At 34.7% G+C, this 21545-nt stretch overlaps 1 protein-coding gene across 1 annotated transcript in view; it reads left to right on the top strand.

The window, feature by feature from the left end:
- LOC140044479 (uncharacterized) overlaps window positions 1-21545 on the top strand; it is a 56141-nt gene that overhangs the window by 1963 nt on the left and 32633 nt on the right. The window contains exons 3-24 of the mRNA XM_072089002.1: window positions 1927-2064; window positions 2985-3152; window positions 3529-3599; window positions 3910-4129; window positions 4501-4674; window positions 5467-5577; window positions 6112-6237; window positions 6831-6953; window positions 7774-7935; window positions 8540-8704; window positions 9211-9366; window positions 9976-10173; window positions 13250-13384; window positions 13901-14020; window positions 14154-14273; window positions 14823-15008; window positions 16021-16182; window positions 16645-16857; window positions 17311-17502; window positions 17918-18097; window positions 19004-19165; window positions 19692-19853. Coding sequence (XP_071945103.1) covers window positions 1927-2064; window positions 2985-3152; window positions 3529-3599; window positions 3910-4129; window positions 4501-4674; window positions 5467-5577; window positions 6112-6237; window positions 6831-6953; window positions 7774-7935; window positions 8540-8704; window positions 9211-9366; window positions 9976-10173; window positions 13250-13384; window positions 13901-14020; window positions 14154-14273; window positions 14823-15008; window positions 16021-16182; window positions 16645-16857; window positions 17311-17502; window positions 17918-18097; window positions 19004-19165; window positions 19692-19853 — 3444 coding nt within the window. The remainder of the gene's footprint in view (window positions 1-1926; window positions 2065-2984; window positions 3153-3528; window positions 3600-3909; window positions 4130-4500; window positions 4675-5466; window positions 5578-6111; window positions 6238-6830; window positions 6954-7773; window positions 7936-8539; window positions 8705-9210; window positions 9367-9975; window positions 10174-13249; window positions 13385-13900; window positions 14021-14153; window positions 14274-14822; window positions 15009-16020; window positions 16183-16644; window positions 16858-17310; window positions 17503-17917; window positions 18098-19003; window positions 19166-19691; window positions 19854-21545) is intronic.

Here is a 21545-nt window from a genome sequence, read left to right as displayed (position 1 = left end):
AGACATTATGGAGTCAGAGGCCTTCCTCTCCAACTCATTACAAGTTATCTATCTAATCGTTACCAATTTACCTCTGTCAATTCCTTTACTTCTAGTTACTCACTTATTACATGTGGAGTTCCCCAAGGCTCAATCGTAGGCCCACTTTTATTTTCTATTTTCGTTAACGACATACCCTCCAGCTCTAGAATACTCAAATTTATTCTTTTTGCCGATGATACTAACATATTTTATTCACATTCTAATCTTAACACTTTATTTAATATCATGAACAATGAACTTTGTAACATATCAAACTGGTTAAAATGCAACAAATTAATTCTTAACATATCCAAAACCAATTACATTATTTTTTCAAAACCTAAAGCCAAAACAAAAACAGATAAAAATATATACATTGATAAAATGCTAATTAACCATGTTCATGAAATCAAGTTCCTTGGTGTCATTATTGACTCAAATTTGACATGGAAGCAACATATTAATACAACCAGTAGCTTGATCGCTAGAAACATAGGTATAATTAACAAACTTAAACATCTACTCCCTCAACAAATCCTACTCACATTATACAATGTCTTAGTTTTACCTTATCTTTCATATATTAATTTAAGTTGGGCCGTTACCTTAGATAAGTTCGATACATTGTGCCCATGGCTTAGTAATGAGACTACCCATATTGACTGCTTGTTCAAATTACAAAAACGTGCTTTACGTATTTGTGCAGGGCAATCTTATAGATCACATTCGAAATTACTTTTTTATAAGCTTAACGTTCTAAACATTTATGATTTGAATAAGCTTCAGATAGCTCTATTTATGTTCCGCTTATCTAAAAATATCTTGCCTTTTCATATAAGTTCTCTATTTTCAAAAACTGCTGAAGGTCATACACATAACACTAGAAGTTCGATAAATAATTTTATTCCTGATAAGTCGTTTTATAAGCCCCGTCGTCACTCTGTTTTTTATGTTGGACCTAAGCTCTGGAGAGTTATCTCACAAGAGTTAAAAAAAAAATGTACAGTCTCTAGTTTTAAATACAACTACAAAAAGCTTTTAGTCTCTGAATATAATAAATAATTTATTAGTACGGTACTTAAATACTACGTATTTATTATTATTATTAACTTATTATTACTTGTGCAAATGCTAAAGTTTAAAACACTTATGATTCATTTTAATAACTTATACTCTGTTTTTCTTATTTATTTACTTTTCTAAATTTTTTATTTTACTTATGTATTTTTACTTCTTATTTTATATTCTTACTATGTATTAATTACTCGTTATACTTGATAATGTTTATTGTATCTTTTCTGGTGGGTAAGCCTTAAAGTTCTTTGAACTTATTTGCCCACCAGCCACACATCTTTCTTGTATATATATATATGTTTATTGTTACTTAATTATCATATTCATTTTGTGTGGAAAATCAATAAAAACAAACAAACAAACAAACAAACAAACTCATCCAAGTGTGTAAACTCGGCCTCCTACTTTCCCTATTCAACAGCCACTATTATATCAGAAAGAGGGGGAGGGAACATTTTGCATTGATGCACCATTACACACATAATGTGCCTCGATATAATTATAACTATTCCTTGACATTGCTTAAAATAAATAATATTAAACGGAGGAGCACTGACATAAAAATAAAGTACGGTAAGAGTTCGTAATTTCACTTTAGCTGTCAAGGGGTGGAGGTTGTGGTATGGGTCAGATTTTCACCCATACCCCCTTTAATATTGAACACTACTCGTTCCTGTTTACAAATATAAAGGACATACTGTGTACTTTTGCATCTTATCGGAGTGAAAGTTTCTTTAAACGACCAAAAGAAAAAAAATCAAAAATAAAATTTTTATATTATACTGTTTTGTCTTTTTACTGATATTAGATATTCTCATTTTATTTCTAAAGGAAAACCTGCAGCACCAGTATCTGTGACAGCAACAGCTGTTGCTGGCGATATTAGAACAATTCTTATAGAGTGGTCTCAATATTCAACAAAGAAATCCAGTCAACCTGAGGAGTATACTCTGGAGTATAAGATGAACAGTAAGTTTCTACTGTTGTTAATATACTAATACAGTATTTTCAAGGTTAAACGGAGGGTGAAAATGGGCCCGGGTGGGTGGCTGTACGGCACGTCACAATTCTATCTTGAGCGGTTTCATTACGGACTCGAATGTAAACCTCATTTTCTCCATGTGTTAATTGGGTAATAAGTAACTACAGATGTAACGTATTTACTTTCTTTAATTATTATGCCAAAGAAAAAAGAAGAAAATTCCATTCCAGAGCTGCGCCTAAAAAAGGAAGAGTGAAAAAGTTTCTTTTTGTAGAGGGCGTCAACAAAATCGACCATACATCCATCATCCATCCATCCATGACCATCCAGGTCAAGCAGCGCTAAAATCAAAACAGTTTTAACTTAACGCAATGTTAAACTCAAACTCAATTTAAATAACTGTAGCCCATCATATAGTTATTACACTAATACATTTGTCTATCCATAAGCTTGTAGGCCTAGCTAATTAGGTCGTAACACAGAGTTTAGAGTGAGATATTCCTAGCTAAGCATTACCGGTAAATACTAAATAGTATAGCCTAGATAGGCCTACCTAGGCCTAGCCCTAGGCCCCACTACTAGACCTGGTCTAGCTAGGCCCTCTCTAGCTAGGCCCTTATTTAGGCTATACTTACTTATTATATTTAGGCCTCCTATCCTAGGTATAGGCCTAGTCCCCTAAAGTTTAGCCAAGCCTAGGCTAAGGTAGGCCCACTCAACCTAGCTTAGCTAGGTCAGGCCTAGATTAGATAGATAATAGGCCTAGCTAGGCCTAGCTAGACACTGGCTAGCCAGGCTATAGGGTAGGCCTATTTTGTATTCTAATGTGGCTGGGATGAGGAAGGAAGGAAAATCAAAACTGTTTTCTTTTAGGACCTAGGCCTCATAATCAATTTTTACATTTAAGCAAAATCTTATAAACGGGTGAAGGCATCCATATTTGGAAATGAACGATCACACGAGGTGACATCACTTCAACCAGGAGCGACGTACAAATTCCGATTGATTGCGATCAATATTGCAGGTGACAGTAGAGCTAGTGAACCCAGCAATGATGTCATTATTCCAGAAATGGGTACGAAAAATGTTTTGTTATTATATTCTGATAAAAATCAAACTACAGTACTTTTGAATCCTCTTTTATGATGAATACCCTATTCAGAAGACTTTCCTGTGATTGTTAAGGATCTTTTTCTTTTCAATTTAATATTGTTCTTTCCACCATTTTTGTGTAGAGCGTTTTTCCAAAACTTGAAAACAGAACATTGTGTAACCAACTTGCCGTAATAAGGTTTTGGACGACTTCAAATCGGATTCAGATTCATGCTATGACAATATGACATTACATAAAAGAGAATACAATAATAACTGATTATCGAAATCTAGTTGTTTTATTACTGTACATCTGATTGTGTCTCCCAATGACATTTCTATTTACATTGTATGTTTAGCGCCCTCAAGTCCACCAAGAGAGGTGTCTGCAAAAGCAAAATCTGCCACAAAAATCCGAGTTCGCTGGAGGGTAAGTAAAAAAAAACAAAACATTAATACTCACACTATTAAGAACATTTATAATTACAAATATAGTTTATCTCTATTGGTAATATGATTGAAACATTTAAACTGTGGTTAAGTAACCACTGCAGGAAATGGTCTAGCTAGCATATTACATTTCAATTGTTGTATTTCAAACGTCATTATTGATTGTGTGTAAATATGAATTTCTGATTATAGGGAGGGTGTGCAGAGGATGTAACATCTGCTCACTCCCACCCTCTGGATTCACAACTGAGTACTAAATCAAAATTTGATTCCAATTGTTGTTGTCATAGAAACCACACAGAGACGATTTGAATGGAGTGCTTCTTGGATTCCGGGTAATTTACCAGGTGGATAATGAAGACAAATATATTACGGTATCAGATTCGGAACAAAGTTATGTGGATTTACTAAACCTTGCACAAGACACAAGTTACACAGTATACGTAGTTGCATTTAACGCTGCTGGTCAAAGTTCATATTCTGAGGCCGTAGAAGCAAGAACGCTCATGCGTATGTCTGTCAATTTTAATATTTTAAATTCCTGTAGTAATCCCCCAGTGGCATAACATAGATATCTAAAGCCCCTGGTTTAGGAATATAAGTGGAGGCCTCGGGCGTTTTTAGCCTTTTTGTCATATTTTAATGCCTGTTTTTTCCTCTGGGCACTGCTCAGGGGCCTCCATAAGCTCCGGAGCCCCTGGCTTTAGCCAGTGAACTCTCATAGCCATTACACCACTGTAAACACTGTTAAATAAATGAATATTCATTTTATAATAACGTATTGTTAGTAGAAACCGTCCTTTGACAAAAAAAAAAAAATTCCTTATAAAAAATCATAGGGGCCTTATTATTTATATTAATTTTATTTTTGTTTTATTTAGAAGGTGCAACAATTCAGTCTCGTATTGGAGAAGATGGAACCCCGTCTCCAGGGGCTGTAAATCCACCCTCAGGTTCTGGATGTCCGTGTGTAAATGGCGGAAAATGCATTCTGTTAAATGACAGATATTCTTGTATATGTGGACATCGATATACAGGAGTGCATTGCGAGAAAAGTAAGTGTTTGTCAAAGTTGTATTTTATTTAGTGGAAAAGAATAGAATGGCAAAATCAATGTACCCCTTCTCTCTGTTTCTGCTGCATAGCGCTGCTGAATAAATCATTTATTTCAAAATAGATTTAAAATATAATTTTTATACCGAATGTATTTCTGCTTAATTTTATAACTCAATAACTTTGAGTCAGCGGGTGGTCGTCGATGGAAATTGTTAGCTGTACCCAAAATGCAATGGTCACTGGCAGTCAATTCAAACATTACTACAGTATAGTTGATAGCAAATGTCAATCAAATAACCATTTTTTTCGCATTGCAGCTAAAAGCTGGTTAAACAACGTGCTAACACCGAATCGTTTGTTTTTTTTTCACCGTTATTTTCAGGCTGCCATTTAACCGGTTATGCTCCCAAGAAATTGGGGTTAATTTAATCACACAGTTATTATTACGGTTATGTTTTTGCACTGCAGAAAAGGACCTATAACAGGACAAAGTATTTAATGGAGTTATTTGATAAGCCTGGATCCAGTCCCATCCCTCAAAGTAATTCTCCACCTGCCCACTTTTCTAAAATGATAAACCAAATAGCATACACACTGGAGATCCTAAGTGTGTGAGAGTAATGATGGTCCCCACATTTTTTGTATAGAATTATCAACTACTTTGTATTGTTGGAAAGCCTGCTTTAATTTAAAATTGTTTTTTGACTTCACCACCTGTGGTGAAAATTTGTTTGTTGTCTGTATTGGTTAGGAGAAATTTGAATAAATAAGATAAACATGTATCTTAATAGAGATTAGTGACTTCTGCTTTCCGTGTGTGGATGGTACTTGTAAGTTGGCTAGTGATGGTAAATATTATTGCGTATGCCATCAAGGATTCTATGGAGAAAACTGTGAACATCGTAAGTATATTTAGTGAAATTACATTGATTGAACTTTACTCTGTAATCCTTGTGTCCAAGATTTTGCTAATATAGACCCAATACTGTAATAAACTTATTAGGCACCTCAGACCAATGTGTTTGTAAGTCAATGTGTTTGTAAGTTAAAAAATAAATTTTCAATATTAATTTTACTCAAATACCCTTTTCAAACCTGCGAAAAATAACAGCCAGGTTTGCCTTGCATAGTGTGAAGAGAATTTTCTGGCAAATCTTCCGAGATTTCACAAGGGACCCCTGTAAAATCTGAAAAAAAAAACACTGACAAGAGGCCTGTTTTTTTGTTCTGAGATGTCCTGAGTTGCCGGGCAACTATGTTTTTTGTCCCAAGATTTCTCGCGATTCGCGTATGCATGTATGAAAATGTGTAAGAAATTGGGAGATCAAACCCAGTTGTAAAAATGTGCGTGAAAAGGGTTTTAGTGTTTTTGTTTACATTTTTTATTATGCTTCATTTTTACAACCTTACAGTTAGTTTTTTTTTTTTTTTTTCAGGTATTGTTACTGCCTGTACCAATAATCCGTGTAACAATGGTGGAATGTGTAAAACACATATCATCAACATCAACAAGTACACATGCGAATGTCCACCTCAATTCACTGGACTACATTGTGATGAAAGTAAAGTCATATTGTAGATTGTTGATATTATGTATTTGTGTATTTATTTATTTAATCACAATGAAATACAAGACCAGCCAATTCTGGCTTATGAGTGAATATATAAAATAACATTTATAAATAGACACCGATTAAAAATAGACACGGATAAAAAACATGAAATAAAATAACTACTTTAAACAGACTTACTACGCCAAACTTTTATTTTTCTTCTCTTTTTCCGAGTAGAATTATGTGCCTGCAAAACAAAAATTTAGAAAGAAATACTCTGATGGCATAATGTGTTGTTGCACTATACAAGCTTTATGTGACGTCATATCACTACCATATTTGGCACGTCACACATGTAGACGTGGCTTTAGGAATAATGTCGAAATCTTTCTACTGCAGTTACTGCAGTAACTGCATTTTTTTATTTTAGCTTTTTCAATGCCTGAAGGTTTTTTAGTTCAACATCACAGCTTGGTAAATAATTGCATTAAATAGGTGAAAGAGTACAGTAAACAAAAGTTACTGCAGTAGAATAATATTAACATTGTCCCTTAAAAAACATCTATGTGATGGATTAATATTACTATCATTTTATTTATTAGGAGTTAAAGGACCATGTGAAGAGACAAATTATTGTCAAAATGGAGGTGCATGTATCGAAGTCAGTTTAAAGATTTACAGATGCCACTGTCTCCCTGGATTTATTGGTCACAACTGCCAACAAGGTGAGTTAAGATTGATTGTATTTCTAGAGAGGGTACTCTCTAGAAATATGTTCATTTTTTAGTTATACACCTTCCTAGGGTACAATATTGTTTTCAATATTTGCATGGTATCAATATAAGCATGTAAATATAAATAAAATACTTGCATTTAAACTTAATCTTTATTATCAGTTAAAATTCATTAAATCTTGAAGAAGAAAATAAAAAAATAAGAAGATACTTTACCATGGATCAGATAAAATATGCAATCTCTATGTTAAACTTAAACTTTACAATTATTATTATTTATGAACTTGATATGGTAAAATAATTTGAAAACTTGTAAATACTAGTAAATTTAGATTTGCGGTACACCATTTGTTTCCAAAAGGATATAAAGTTTGTCTTAACATTTTGGTTGTTATACTACAACGCTACATCATTATCATTGTCATCATCTTCACATGTATGCAGGGTCGTAGCCACCAGTTATTCAGTTTTCGACCGGACCACTTCAACAAGACACACACTACTGGATTTATCTCTTCCTATCACGCACCATTAAATTATTGGAGATTTCCTAAAAAAATATAAAATTTTTACATGATACTGTGCACTTTGACAGCCTCTTACTCTCTTATTACCCAGCCAGAAGGATCACTTCTTTGGCTACTGCTCCACACTTCTTGGGGCTACAGCACTAGTATGGAGAGTGAATGAGTGGCCAAATGGTTAAGACACTCTGGTTTTATTCAACATTTTAAATAAAAAATGTAGAAAGATATGTGGTTACAAATTAAGATTGTATTAATTAGTTGATTTTACTTGTGTGTTCTTTCAGTCGACGACAACCAAAATTCCTTCTCCTTTTCAAGTGAAAATAGTGAAAGTGAACTGCAACTTTGTGTGCTTGATTGTGGCAACAATGGAATTTGTCGAGGCGGCCCATTTAATAGAGAGCAGTTCTGTGACTGCTATGATGGTTACACTGGTGAATTCTGCAGTAAGTCTTCACAATCACATATTTGGACATATCACTACCATATTTGGGCAACTATACTACCCAAGCACATCACACTTTTTTTGTAAAACTAGTTTGATAGTGTAGAAAGAGCTTAAGACAACTAAAACTTGGTTGCAATGCAATGACGAATAATCAATGCAATTAATTACATCAATCACATGTGACAGTTTGAATGATTTATGTGATTGGCTGAACAACGCGTGCGTGTAATTACATCAATCACATGTGACAGTTTGAATGATTTATGTGATTGGCTGAACAACGCGTGCGTGTCCTTATGTTGTGACCATAGTGAGAACCAGGCTTAAAGGTGACAATAGGAAGCTTTTTATTTCATGACCCACAACTTTCTAGGTGAGGTTAATCGATGTGTCGTCTGGCCTTAGAAGCGATCAAAACTGTGTCAACGTGGGGAGCGATGAAACAAGTCCCAATATCCCTGAATGCGCACGGTGAACATGACACGCTGATCATTGGTCATCGCAAATCAAATGCTCCCTATTATCTGTTTGAGTAAATGTCATAATAATAAACTATTCAAAACATACATTGAATTTATACATATTACATATATTTTTTTTAGCAATTCCATCAGTGTCCGAAGGTCCTTGTCATTCACATCCATGCTTAAATGGCGCCACCTGTAGTTCAGTACCTGTACCAGGTGTCGACAACCTAGTTAATAACTACGTGTGTATCTGTGAGATTGGTTTTGTAGGCACTAATTGCCAAATAATTATTGAACAAGGTATGTTGTTTTCAAAGAATTTAATCTTTAATCAACATTTCTTTTTAAATAAACTAAATGATTAAATGGAATATACTCGGAACGTTGATAAAGCAGCCTGGTTGCGAAAAGTTTCCAGTAAGCAGCATATTTACCACCGTGTGTGGCAATTTTTTGCCGACCTTTTTTCTGAAATTCGTGGGTTTATTCAAATCAGCATATGCCAAAAAGAATGTTTTTATATATATTGCTAAACAATGACAGCATCAATTTGGAAACTGATATTAATAATACAAGTGGACTGCATGGGAGTGATTTCCATAACTCCTGTATTTAAAATACATTTATACAATATGTGTTTAATATTTAGTGTAATAATTTTAAAAGTTTGGAAGACTAACTTGCTATAATCAGCATTTATAATTGTGCTACTGAAATAAAAATGTGTTTACTTATATTGTTTTGTATTTTGTAACCATCAATCAAATTAAAGTTATATAAAATAAAATAAATTTCTTTCACTGAAGAATTATGCACACCACAAAGATGTAAAAATGGTGGTACGTGTCGTGAGTATATTGGCGATGAAGAAGATTCATATAGTGATTCATCTGCTTTCGAGCATTACATATGTACCTGTCGTGTTGGTTACACTGGAACACATTGTGAAAACCGCATACCACGTGAGTAATACACATTGACTATATGGGGTAATTCAGTGTTTAACGCTTTAAAAAAGCTTAACAGTTACTATGGTTCTGCATAGCATAGCTCAAAACGGATATATTCCAAATAAATTTATTTTGTTATAAAACGCGTCTGTGGTGCAATGGTTGTGATACTGACCTTGTCATCACCTTGTCAGCTAGAAGTTGATGGTTCAAATCTCTTAGGATTCATTTACTACTCAGAGTAGTGCTAGTCATGTTGTGTCATTGAAAATCAACTTAAATATGATATGTAAAGGTAAAGGTTATGTAAAGGTAAAGGTAAGTCCCATATTTATCCCATAATGTATTAAATGATTCACACTTTTTCCGCTTTAAGCTCTGTCTACAATAGCAAACTAGTTTGACAAACAAAGTGTGATGTGCCCAAATATGGTGGTGATGTGCACAAATATGATGTGATGATTGATGTGATATCATTTTGTCCATATATGGGCACATCAAATTATTTTGTCACATATTGTTTTATAGTGTAGACAGAGCTTTAGACTATACATCTTCAAATATAATATAATCACTCATTCTTATCACAACGAATGTCTTTTTTGATATTTTTATCACTAGTTGAATCATCAACATCTTCAGCATCCGTCATCGGTCCATGTGACCTGAACCCATGTCAGCACGAAGGGCGATGTTTGGAATTACAACCAGCTGAAGAAAAAAGCGTAGCTAGCTCATTCAGCTTTAGCTTCAGCTACACTGAGGAATATTCATGTCTTTGTAAGCCTGGGTATTCTGGGAAAAATTGTGAAATTTCAGGTAAACAATAATTTAGAAAATTTTGCATTTATGCTTGCGTTTCCTGTATTATGAAGTCATATTTTTTTTACTGCTGCAAACACAATCACATACATCTAGTTAAAACTACTGAGTGCTTATAAGCTCAGTGATGTAGCTAGAGATTGGTGGAAAAAGTTAAGCTGGCTGGAAGACTTTGAAATTGTGTCTGTCCACCTTTCATCTTTGAAAGTTAGAATTGATTAGAATATAACAATTGTTGCACATTAAGGATAATACTCAAAAGTCTAGAATTCTAAAAGTTGAGTATACCGAGAATTAATCCCCTACTTGTTTCTGAAGAATGTAGCCCAACTGCAATTTTTATAGAGTATAGCTCCAAGTAGGTAGGAGCTTATTTTACTACACCTCTGCATTATGTGTTGAAACATTGGCCAGTTCCTTTCCGCGCCACCTTATCCTCCCTTGTATTTTCAAGCAAGTACTCATTTACAGCTGAGTAGACTGGAAGTTGACAGGAATTGAACCCGGGTCTCTCTGTATGACAAAGTGTCTTAACCACATGGCTACTCCTCCACTCTGCTACCCAACTCTTGGTACCACCACTCACCTATTTCATGAGGCTTGTTTGATGTTGTTCCAAAGGTTTTATAATCAACAAACAATAGAATAGAACAATAGAAATGTGGACAGGATTTATTTGTTGCAAAATGATACCAACAGCTAGAAGAGTCTCATACTCATTATGTTCACTGTGGTCTCTAATGATACCAACAGCTAGAAGAGTCTCATACTCATTATGTTCACTGTGGTCTCTAATGATACCAACAGCTAGAAGAGTCTCGTACTCATTATGTTCACTGTGGTCTCTAATGATACCAACAGCTAGAAGAGTCTCATACTCATTATGTTCACTGTGGTCTCTAATTATACCAACAGCTAGAAGAGTCTCATACTCATTATGTTCACTGTGGTCTCTAATGATACCAACAGCTAGAAGAGTCTCATACTCATTATGTTCACTGTGGTCTCTAATGATACCAACAGCTAGAAGAGTCTCATACTCATTATGTTCACTGTGGTCTCTAATGATACCAACAGCTAGAAGAGTCTCATACTCATTATGTTCACTGTGGTCTCTAATGATACCAACAGCTAGAAGAGTCTCATACTCATTATGTTCACTGTGGTCTCTAATGATACCAACAGCTAGAAGAGTCTCATACTCATTATGGTCACTGTGGTCTCTAATTATACCAACAGCTAGAAGAGTCTCATACTCATTATGTTCACTGTGGTCTCTAATGATACCAACAGCTAGAAGAGTCTCATACTCATTATGTTCACTGTGGTCTCTAATGATACCAACAGCTAGAAGAGTCTCATACTCATTATGTTCACTGTGGTTTCTAATGATACCAACAGCTAGAAGAGTCTCATACTCATTATGTTCACTGTGGTCTCTAATGATACCAACAGCTAGAAGAGTCTCATACTCATTATGTTCACTGTGGTCTCTATGTTACCAACAGCTAGAAGAGTCTCATACTCATTATGTTCACTGTGGTCTCTAATGATACCAACAGCTAGAAGATTCTCATACTCATTATGTTCACTGTGGTCTCTAATGATACCAACAGCTAGAAGAGTCTCGTACTCATTATGTTCACTGTGGTCTCTAATGATACCAACAGCTAGAAGAGTCTCATACTCATTATGTTCACTGTGGTCTCTAATGATACCAACAGCTAGAAGAGTCTCATACTCATTATGTTCACTGTGGTCTCTAATGATACCAACAGCTAGAAGAGTCTCATACTCATTATGTTCACTGTTGTCTCTAATGATACCAACAGCTAGAAGAGTCTCATACTCATTATGTTCACTGTGGTCTCTAATGATACCAACAGCTAGAAGAGTCTCATACTCATTATGTTCACTGTGGTCTCTAATGATACCAACAGCTAGAAGAGTCTCATACTCATTATGGTCACTGTGGTCTCTAATTATACCAACAGCTAGAAGAGTCTCATACTCATTATGTTCACTGTGGTCTCTAATGATACCAACAGCTAGAAGAGTCTCATACTCATTATGTTCACTGTGGTCTCTAATGATACCAACAGCTAGAAGAGTCTCATACTCATTATGTTCACTGTGGTCTCTAATGATACCAACAGCTAGAAGAGTCTCATACTCATTATGTTCACTGTGGTCTCTAATGATACCAACAGCTAGAAGAGTCTCATACTCATTATGTTCACTGTGGTCTCTATGATACCAACAGCTAGAAGAGTCTCATACTCATTATGTTCACTGTGGTCTCTAATGATACCAACAGCTAGAAGATTCTCATACTCATTATGTTCACTGTGGTCTCTAATGATACCAACAGCTAGAAGAGTCTCGTACTCATTATGTTCACTGTGGTCTCTAATGATACCAACAGCTAGAAGAGTCTCATACTCATTATGTTCACTGTGGTCTCTAATGATACCAACAGCTAGAAGAGTCTCATACTCATTATGTTCACTGTGGTCTCTAATGATACCAACAGCTAGAAGAGTCTCATACTCATTATGTTCACTGTGGTCTCTAATGATACCAACAGCTAGAAGAGTCTCATACTCATTATGTTCACTGTGGTCTCTAATGATACCAACAGCTAGAAGAGTCTCATACTCATTATGTTCACTGTGGTCTCTAATGATACCAACAGCTAGAAGAGTCTCATACTCATTATGTTCACTGTGGTCTCTAATGATACCAACAGCTAGAAGAGTCTCATACTCATTATGTTCACTGTGGTCTCTAATGATACCAACAGCTAGAAGAGTCTCATACTCATTATGTTCACTGTTGTCTCTAATGATACCAACAGCTAGAAGAGTCTCATACTCATTATGTTCACTGTTGTCTCTAATGATACCAACAGCTAGAAGAGTCTCATACTCATTATGTTCACTGTTGTCTCTTTTAGGAATTTGAATTTTGACAAAATTATTGTAGACATTTTCAAATTGGAATTTCCCATTAGATACAGTAATTCAAAAATATAATATAATAATGTTTATTCTAATGTAATAATTTCTTGAAGATCATCCAGAAGAGGTAGACCACTGTGAGAGAAACCCATGTAGGAACGGAGGAAGGTGCATTAATGAACCCATGCGATATCGCTGTGAATGCTTACCAGGGTTTGAAGGTGCCAATTGTGATACTGTTCCTCCAGGTACTGTTTATTTCTGGAAATGAATATATAGTCAATTTTTAGTATCCTACTTAGAAAAAAGAAAGTTTGAATTTGTAGTACACCATGTGATTCCAAAAGGAAATAAATTATGGTTAGTTGTTCTACTGCCATCTGGGGGAAATGGTTGGTAGCACAATTTAATCGGTTCTTTTCTAGACGAGTTGTGTGCAATTTATTGTAAAAATATTATTTACACTAGTAGTACCATTAATACAGGTATTATTCAGTCCTATTTTTTAGTTCTCTTAAGCCTTGTCTACACTATCAAACTGTATGTGTCGAACAAATGTGATGTGCTTATATATGGACATAATGATCACTTCCATATTTAAGCATAGCACTACCATATATGAGCACATTTTTTGGACATAGTTTGATGGTGTAGTGTAGACAAGGCTTTATAAAAAGTTCAATGCACTTTTCCATAAATGAAGGTAATTACTTCATTGACATTGAATGATCATTAATGTTGGTGTATTACTTTGTATTTAACAGTCCTTGATCCCTGTGTGATTAATCCATGTCAGAATGGAGGTATATGTATCAAAGAAGGAGCAACGTACCGATGCCAATGTCCACCAGGAGTAGAGGGAGATACTTGCAGTCTTATTTCAGGTACAGTAATCCATGTAAAAGTGATTTTGTGCAATTGTAGGTTAAGGAAATTCTGTGATTAGCATTGCCCCTCCTGATTAAACATCATACCTCATCTGGCATGTAAAGATGCTATGTATTTGTATTTAACTAGTGCCTGATCCCTGTGTGATTAATCCATGTCAGAATGGAGGTATATGTACCAAAGAAGGAGCAACGTACCGATGCCAATGTCCACCAGGAGTAGAGGGAGATACTTGCAGTCTTATTTCAGGTACAGTAATCCATGTAAAAGTGATTTTGTGCAATTGTAAAGCTTTGTCTACACTATGAAACGTGACATGTTGTGTGATATGTTAGTGAAATTCCCAAATATGTTAGTGCTATGACATCATCATGTCACATTTTTTTGTCACATTAAGTTTGATAGTGTAGACAGAGCCTAAGTTGACATTCTGCGATTACCGAGTGATGTAAGAGTCCCTCAAATTTCTCAAGAGAGAGTAATCTTTTGATCTCCACTAAAATGCAATTTCTCCAGATTGTTTTAAATGTACAAATAGGTTGTAGTTGTGTGGAATTTCATATGTCGTAATCTGATAAATATTTAACCAATGCACTCTGCAAAGGTCTGGTAATCCTTTTTTAAAGCATCCATTGTATGTAGATTCACCATTTTGTATATGAGTGTTTACAACTAACTCCTATTACTTTCGTCAATGATTAGAATCTTTAGATTTGCTTATCTAAGCGACTACCTTTACATTTTAATAAAATATCTTGTGACTGTGACTATATTCATTAGATGTTTTTGAAATTATAGGTAGGAGCGAGTCATCAGATGTTGTTGGACCATGTGATGAAAATCCATGTCAAAATGGAGGTACATGCCGTGCTCTCCGAGTACCGCAGTGGGAGTCATTCAGTAGTGCTTCCTCAGTTGAGAGTTATACATGCATCTGTGACGAGGGTTATGCTGGTTATCATTGTGAAATCAGGACATTACCAGGTAAGATAGAGGAGGGAACCAGGTAATCCCCTTTCACACTTAGTCTAAAGGAAACCCTTAACCTTAAAATAAAAATCTCCTACAGTATCTATCAATACAAGTTAAGGAAAATATTTAAATATTTATTGAGTTAAGTGAACTACTTAATATTTAAAGATGTATTGTGCCTTTGACTAATTCCAAAATAAATTTTAAAAAAATCGAAAAAAAGTGGGTCATTTTGAAGTATCATAATAGTTATTAACTTTCACCAAAAATTAGTAGAAAAAAAAAATATTTAACTAAACTACAGACGTTTTTTTGTTCAAAAAATAACTTTGACTTCCAGTCAAAATTTTCGATCAAAACATATCTCATAATGCAACACACTTATTTGGCTACTCTGTATCATAAAACTTCCTCGCGATCTGTGTGAAAACACATTCTCAACCGTAAAGAGTTGTAAACAATCCTAATTAGCATCATGCATAATGCATACTCATTGTTTGAAATCTTTGTTTACTTTCGCTCGCTACGATTTTCCAGACGAAATGTAATCAAATTAATTTACCTGTTAATTACGTAAACTTGTTGTTTTTGGCCCGAATTTTCGACTTAAAGTGAATAACTTTAATATTACTTTGATATGGCCAATTTAAATTTAGAATATTTTGACCTTCATTTTTTTTGTGTTTCAAGGGACAATACATCTTTAAGGGAAATATCTCGCTTAAGTGTGATTGGTGAATATGGCCACTGGGCCACAGCTAGCTAATATTTCCTATAATAATCTTAAATTATAGATATGGCCTGCTTAGAGATGTAATATAACATTTGATATCATAGGGAATTTTTTTTGTGTGAATATAATGTTTTGGATCCTGTGAGAGCTAGTCATGTAATGCCATTTCGATCAATCATGTTCTCCTATCACATAGGCTATGTAATATAATGATTATTATTAGCCATGTTTCAAGTTGAGCTGCAGACTACTACTACTACTACTACTACTTCTATTTTCAATATTGTTTAGCTACATGTCCCACACCAGCGATAATTAACGGAGTCGCCATTGGCTTAAACACTGAAGGTGAGATGATTGAGGTTCACTGTAATGAAGGATACACATTAGTGGGTCGTCAGTTTCTCACATGCATAGATGGAAGCTATGGAGACATACCAACTTGTGAAGAAGGTACGTTAATCTTGTTTGTTTGTTTGTTATTATTTATTTATGCTGGGCGAACCTCTTTAGTCAAAGACTAGTCTCCCAGGACCCAGTTATGATCAGTAATCCACTAATCGTCTCGAAAGATGTTCTTTAAGGTGTCCATCGGTAGGTCCTCTGGTAAGTGTCCACTTCCCATTATTGCATGGACCTGATTGTTGCTTAAAAGAGGGTCTCACAATAGATTAAATTTATTAATATTTAAGTAAATAAATATCAATATTTATTTAGTATATTATTATTGTGACTTAACTGACAATTAAGGTGATATTGCATGCAAAGGATGTTTACCTTTCCCATGTTGAAACTTTTTATTTTATAATTATACACATTTACCACACAAACTGGAGAAAGTAGGGCTTGGCTTTCGATTTTTGATGAAGTTTTTGTGTTCCCTGTATAATAACACTTTTTTTTTGTTATTTTCAGTCGATTATGAGTCTTCCGCACCTACACCTCTACCAGACTTCACAACTACACCTCTGCCAGACCCCTGTGATCCAAACCCATGCTACAACGGTGGCAATTGTATTCCTGGCGATTTATTACCACCAGTCGCAACATCGTTTACTGGAGAAATGCAATTGCTTTACTTGTGCCAGTGTGAGCCACCATATTCAGGGTTCCATTGTGAAGTCTCAAGTAAGTTGTGATGAATAGCTTATGGCAGAACTCCCAACTATCTGGATAATTGTGGGAGTTTTTCCAATTCAAGTAATCCTCATGTTTCCTAGTAATGTGCAATTTTTAACTACTATTATTTTTAATATGGAAAATACTTGCAGATAAAGCATACATTTGTCATTTACTAGTAGGTCCTAGTTTCTTTATAAGGTGCGATAGATGTTTTTTTCCCCAACACGTTTTCCACCATTGCCATTGTTTACTGTAAATGCAGATGTCCGAGCATGTTTAATAGCGCCCTCTACAATTTTATTTAAAAACAAATTTTTTTTTAGCACTTGGAACTCTGTTAAAGGGGCCAAAACAGAGCAATTATTTTTAAAATGGATTTCAAGCAGATTGAAACACAAAATCAACAAATCCAATTAGGGTGTTTCTGAGTTGTTTTTCATGTTTTCCCTTTTTTTAAAGAACCTGAGCCTTCCTATTCATCTGAGGATGTGACAAATCCATGTTCTGTGAATCCCTGTGAGAATGGTGGACGATGCATTGTAAAAGACACTTTAACCGATTTATCGTCAAATGGCCTACCTAATTTCTTAGAATTTGAATATGTGTGTGACTGTCCATCAGATTTTAAAGGATATCACTGTCAGATTCCGGGTGAGTTTATCTGGTAAAATTGTTTGAATATGGATTTGATGTAATATGGGTTCAAGTCTGTTTGCACCATATTAATTATGGATTATAATGACATTGATAAGGATGACACTGATGAGGGTGACATAGATTCAGGTGAAAGCAATAAAAATGATGAAGAGGATATGAATTAAAAAGAAAGTGATAAAGTTGATATGGATGAAGAATCAGTAATAGGCCATAACAATTGAAGTGACTGTTATTATAATATTGTGAACAATTGAACAATTGAAGTGATTGTTATTATGATATTATGAAGAATCAGTAATAGGCCGTTAAGAAAAAAATGAAAAAAAAAAGATTATGAGATGATAGATGATGATTTTGATTTCAATTTTATTTCGGCAATTTACAATTATCATTTTCTTGATTATTAAAGAGGGAACTTCATCATCGTCCGATTACAATCCACAATTCTGCGAAGTTAATGTGTGCCAAAATGGAGGAGATTGTCTTGTGAATTCTCTGGAGGATGCATTTGACTACAGTGAAGATAACCCTGGCTATAAATGTATATGTCCAGTAGGCTATTTTGGAATGCATTGTGAATACCCAGAAGGTATTAAGTTGTACGCATTTATTTGAACACACTGAATTACCTATTCAGTGGTGGATCTAGGCTTATGAAATAGGGAGGGTGCCAAACTAAATTTAGTATCCTGTCTTTTGGATTATTTAATTATTTTATTTATACTGGCCGACCTCTTCAGAGTCAAAGACTGGTCTCCCAGAGGGCCCAGTTATGATCAGTGGCTGTGATGTACTAGTACACCAGGGTACCCCCTACTCGTTTTGAAAGACGTACTAGGTTCTTTAAAGTGCACATAAGCTAGATGTGTACACTGGACCTACGATTTATAGTCCTTATCGGAGAAGACTCGTTCTACCACCAGAACCATGGAGCGAGTGAGCCTCGAATCCTTGCTGATGTTATCTTAACCGCTCGGCCACTCATGATTACAATTAGCAAAATTTAGGAGTTGGGGGGAGAGGGAACCCCGGGGCGGCGAGGGAACCCTGGGGCGGCTGGTCCACTACTTGAATCCACCTATATTATTAACATGTTATTATACAACTTACTACAAGTTACAGAAATTGGTAACAATTTTTTAAATAAAAGCCAATGATATAAATACAGTGTATAATCCTGATGGTCAGGATTTTTTCTTGCATCAAAACAGCCTCTAAAACTTTGTAAAATGTCTTTAGTGTTCCTTTTTGTTATCTCAATAAATATCACCTATATTATTAGATAATGTTGGTGGAAACTCTTGACAATATGCCATATCAAATATCACATCAAAACAGCCTCTAAACCACAAACTTTATCTATGTCTATATAACATTTTTTTCTGAATATCAACCGATATTAGTGGATTACAGTATGTTCGTGGAATCTCTTGACAATGCCTTAATAAATATTTAAATGAAATATTTTAATATAATTCCTTGCATATTTATTTAGGAAGTTGCCCTTTACCTACAATTCAAAATGGATATGTAAGTGGAGACCCTACTCCTGGTGGTGTGACCACATTTGGATGTTTGAATGGATATAGATTGTTGGGGCAGAATTCTCTTGTCTGCTTAGATGGAAAATATGACCATGAAATTCCAACATGTGAATGTAAGTTAACAACATTCTAATCATTGTTAAGTTTGATGGTTGAAGTTTAGCTTTGTATTGTCATTGAAGCCTCCCATAGATATTAAGATTTACAGTATATAAAGGGACACCTTTTGGTCCCAGAAAAGCATCTCCTTAAAGGGTGTTGTATATATCAATATATGTATTGCTGCTGGTTTGTTCTACAGTACATGAGAATATCGGAGTGTTCCTAAGGAAGTGTTCTGTATTAACTTCATCTGTACCTAATTTTTTTTATTGTTAATAAAAACAAGTATTACAATGCATCTTTGTTCATTTAATGACCAAAACTAATTATAAGAACCAAGGGAGTAACTTTCGTATCAGTACGAATCAGTAAATACGGATGAAAAAAGAATGATAGTGGAACCTGAGCTTTACTTTATTAGGAAATTGGAAGGGTATCCCATAGGGGCACTCAGAATTAAGGGTCAAATTGCCTTTTTTGAAAGATGAAAACGTGTCCTAAAAATAAATTAATGGTTCATTTTTTTTTGGTATTTAGTAATAGTATATTGCTATCCTATACTTGAAAATGGTCCTCCAATTAGTCCTGTTGAAGATGGTGATGTGGTTGAGTTCTCATGTCTTGCTGGCTACGTTTTAGTGGGTCCACATTCTTCACTCTGTGTAGATGGTACCGTAACAGAAACACCTCAGTGCAAAGGTTAGTAATAAAAATATTTCAGGAAACTTAAGATGGCATTGTTCAATTTTGTATACAACTTTGCACTTTTTAAGAAAAAAATGCTGATAATATAGATGATTTTGAATCCAATTGTATTTGCAATTAACATTTTTTTAATTACTAAAGTGGGAACTTAACATTGTCTGATTACTCTCCAGAAATTTGTGAACTTAATCGGTGCCAAAATGGAGGAGAATGTTTTTATGAATATCATGAGGAATCATCTGACTTTGGTGAAGATTACTATAAATGTATATGCCACGGAGGCTATATAGGAAAACGCTGTGAATACCCAGAAGGTAAGTTGTACGCATTTATTTTAACGCACACTGAATTACCTATTTACATATTACTATACAATTTGCTGGTAAACAAACCCATTTTTAAAATAGAAGCACAGGATACCAATACCATCCAATGATATATGCAGTGCATAATCTGATGGTCAGGATTTTTCTTGAATCAAAACAGCCTCTAAAACTTTGTAAAACGTCTTAGTATTCCTGTTTCTCATCTGAATAAATTACCACCTATACTATTAGATAATGTTCGTGGAAACTCCTGACAATATGTCTTATTAAATATCACATCAAAACAGCCTCTAAACCACAAATATTTGCCTATGTTAAACATGTTTTTCTAGATAAATTACCACCTGATAATATTGGATAATGTTGGTGGAAACTCTTGACAATATACCTTAATTAATAGTTAAAATGAAATATATTAATATCATTTTTTGCATATGTATTTAGGAAGTTGCCCATTACTCACAGTTGCACATGGACATGTAGTTGGAGATCCTACTCCTGGTTCTTTGATCACGTTTGAATGTATGGAGTACTATACATTAGTGGGGCCGGATTCGGTTGTCTGCCTAAATGGCAAATATGACAATGAAATTCCAGCATGTAAAGGTAAGATTGCAACATTCTAATAATTATTAAGTTTAAATTTTGACTCTGTATTTATGTAAGCCTTCCATAGATGTACAGTATATAAAGGGACACCTTTGAGTCCCAGTAAAGCATCTTCTTAAACTTTAAAGGTTAAAAAAATGTATTGATGCTTGTTCGAAAATGTCTCCTTATTAGGAGTGTCTCGAAGGAGGTGTCCTGCTATAATAACTGCATCTATACATAATTTTGTCTTGGCAATATTAAAAACCAGTATTACAATGCCTTTTTGTTTATTTAAAGACCAAAGCTAATTATGAGGGCCTAGGAGTACCCTTTTTTATAGGCCACTATTTATGGTGTGAACTTCAAGAAATTGGAAGGTTATCCCATTATAGGGGCACGACTCAGAATTTGTTGAAAGTGGCTTAAATTATTTTCTGGATGAATTCACCATCCTCATATATTTCTATTTTATCATGTTTCAAATTTGTTGGTATTTAGAATATTGTATTTCTCAACTTGAGAATGGTCCTGAAGTTATTGCTGTACATGGTGAGATGGTTGAGTTCTCATGTCATGCTGGCTATGTTTTAGTGGGTCCACAGTCCGCACTCTGTGTAGATGGTACCGTAACAGAAACACCACCTCAGTGCAAAGGTTAGTAATAAGTAAATATTTCAGGAAACATAAGATGGCACTGTTCAATTTTGTATACAACTTTGCACTTTTTAAGAAAAAAATGCTGATAATATAGATGATTTTGATTCCAATT

Source organism: Antedon mediterranea, chromosome 1, assembly GCF_964355755.1.
Source record: "Antedon mediterranea chromosome 1, ecAntMedi1.1, whole genome shotgun sequence".
In the NCBI taxonomy this organism is placed as follows: domain Eukaryota; kingdom Metazoa; phylum Echinodermata; class Crinoidea; order Comatulida; family Antedonidae; genus Antedon; species Antedon mediterranea.
This window is presented reverse-complemented; position numbering and strand designations above follow the sequence as displayed.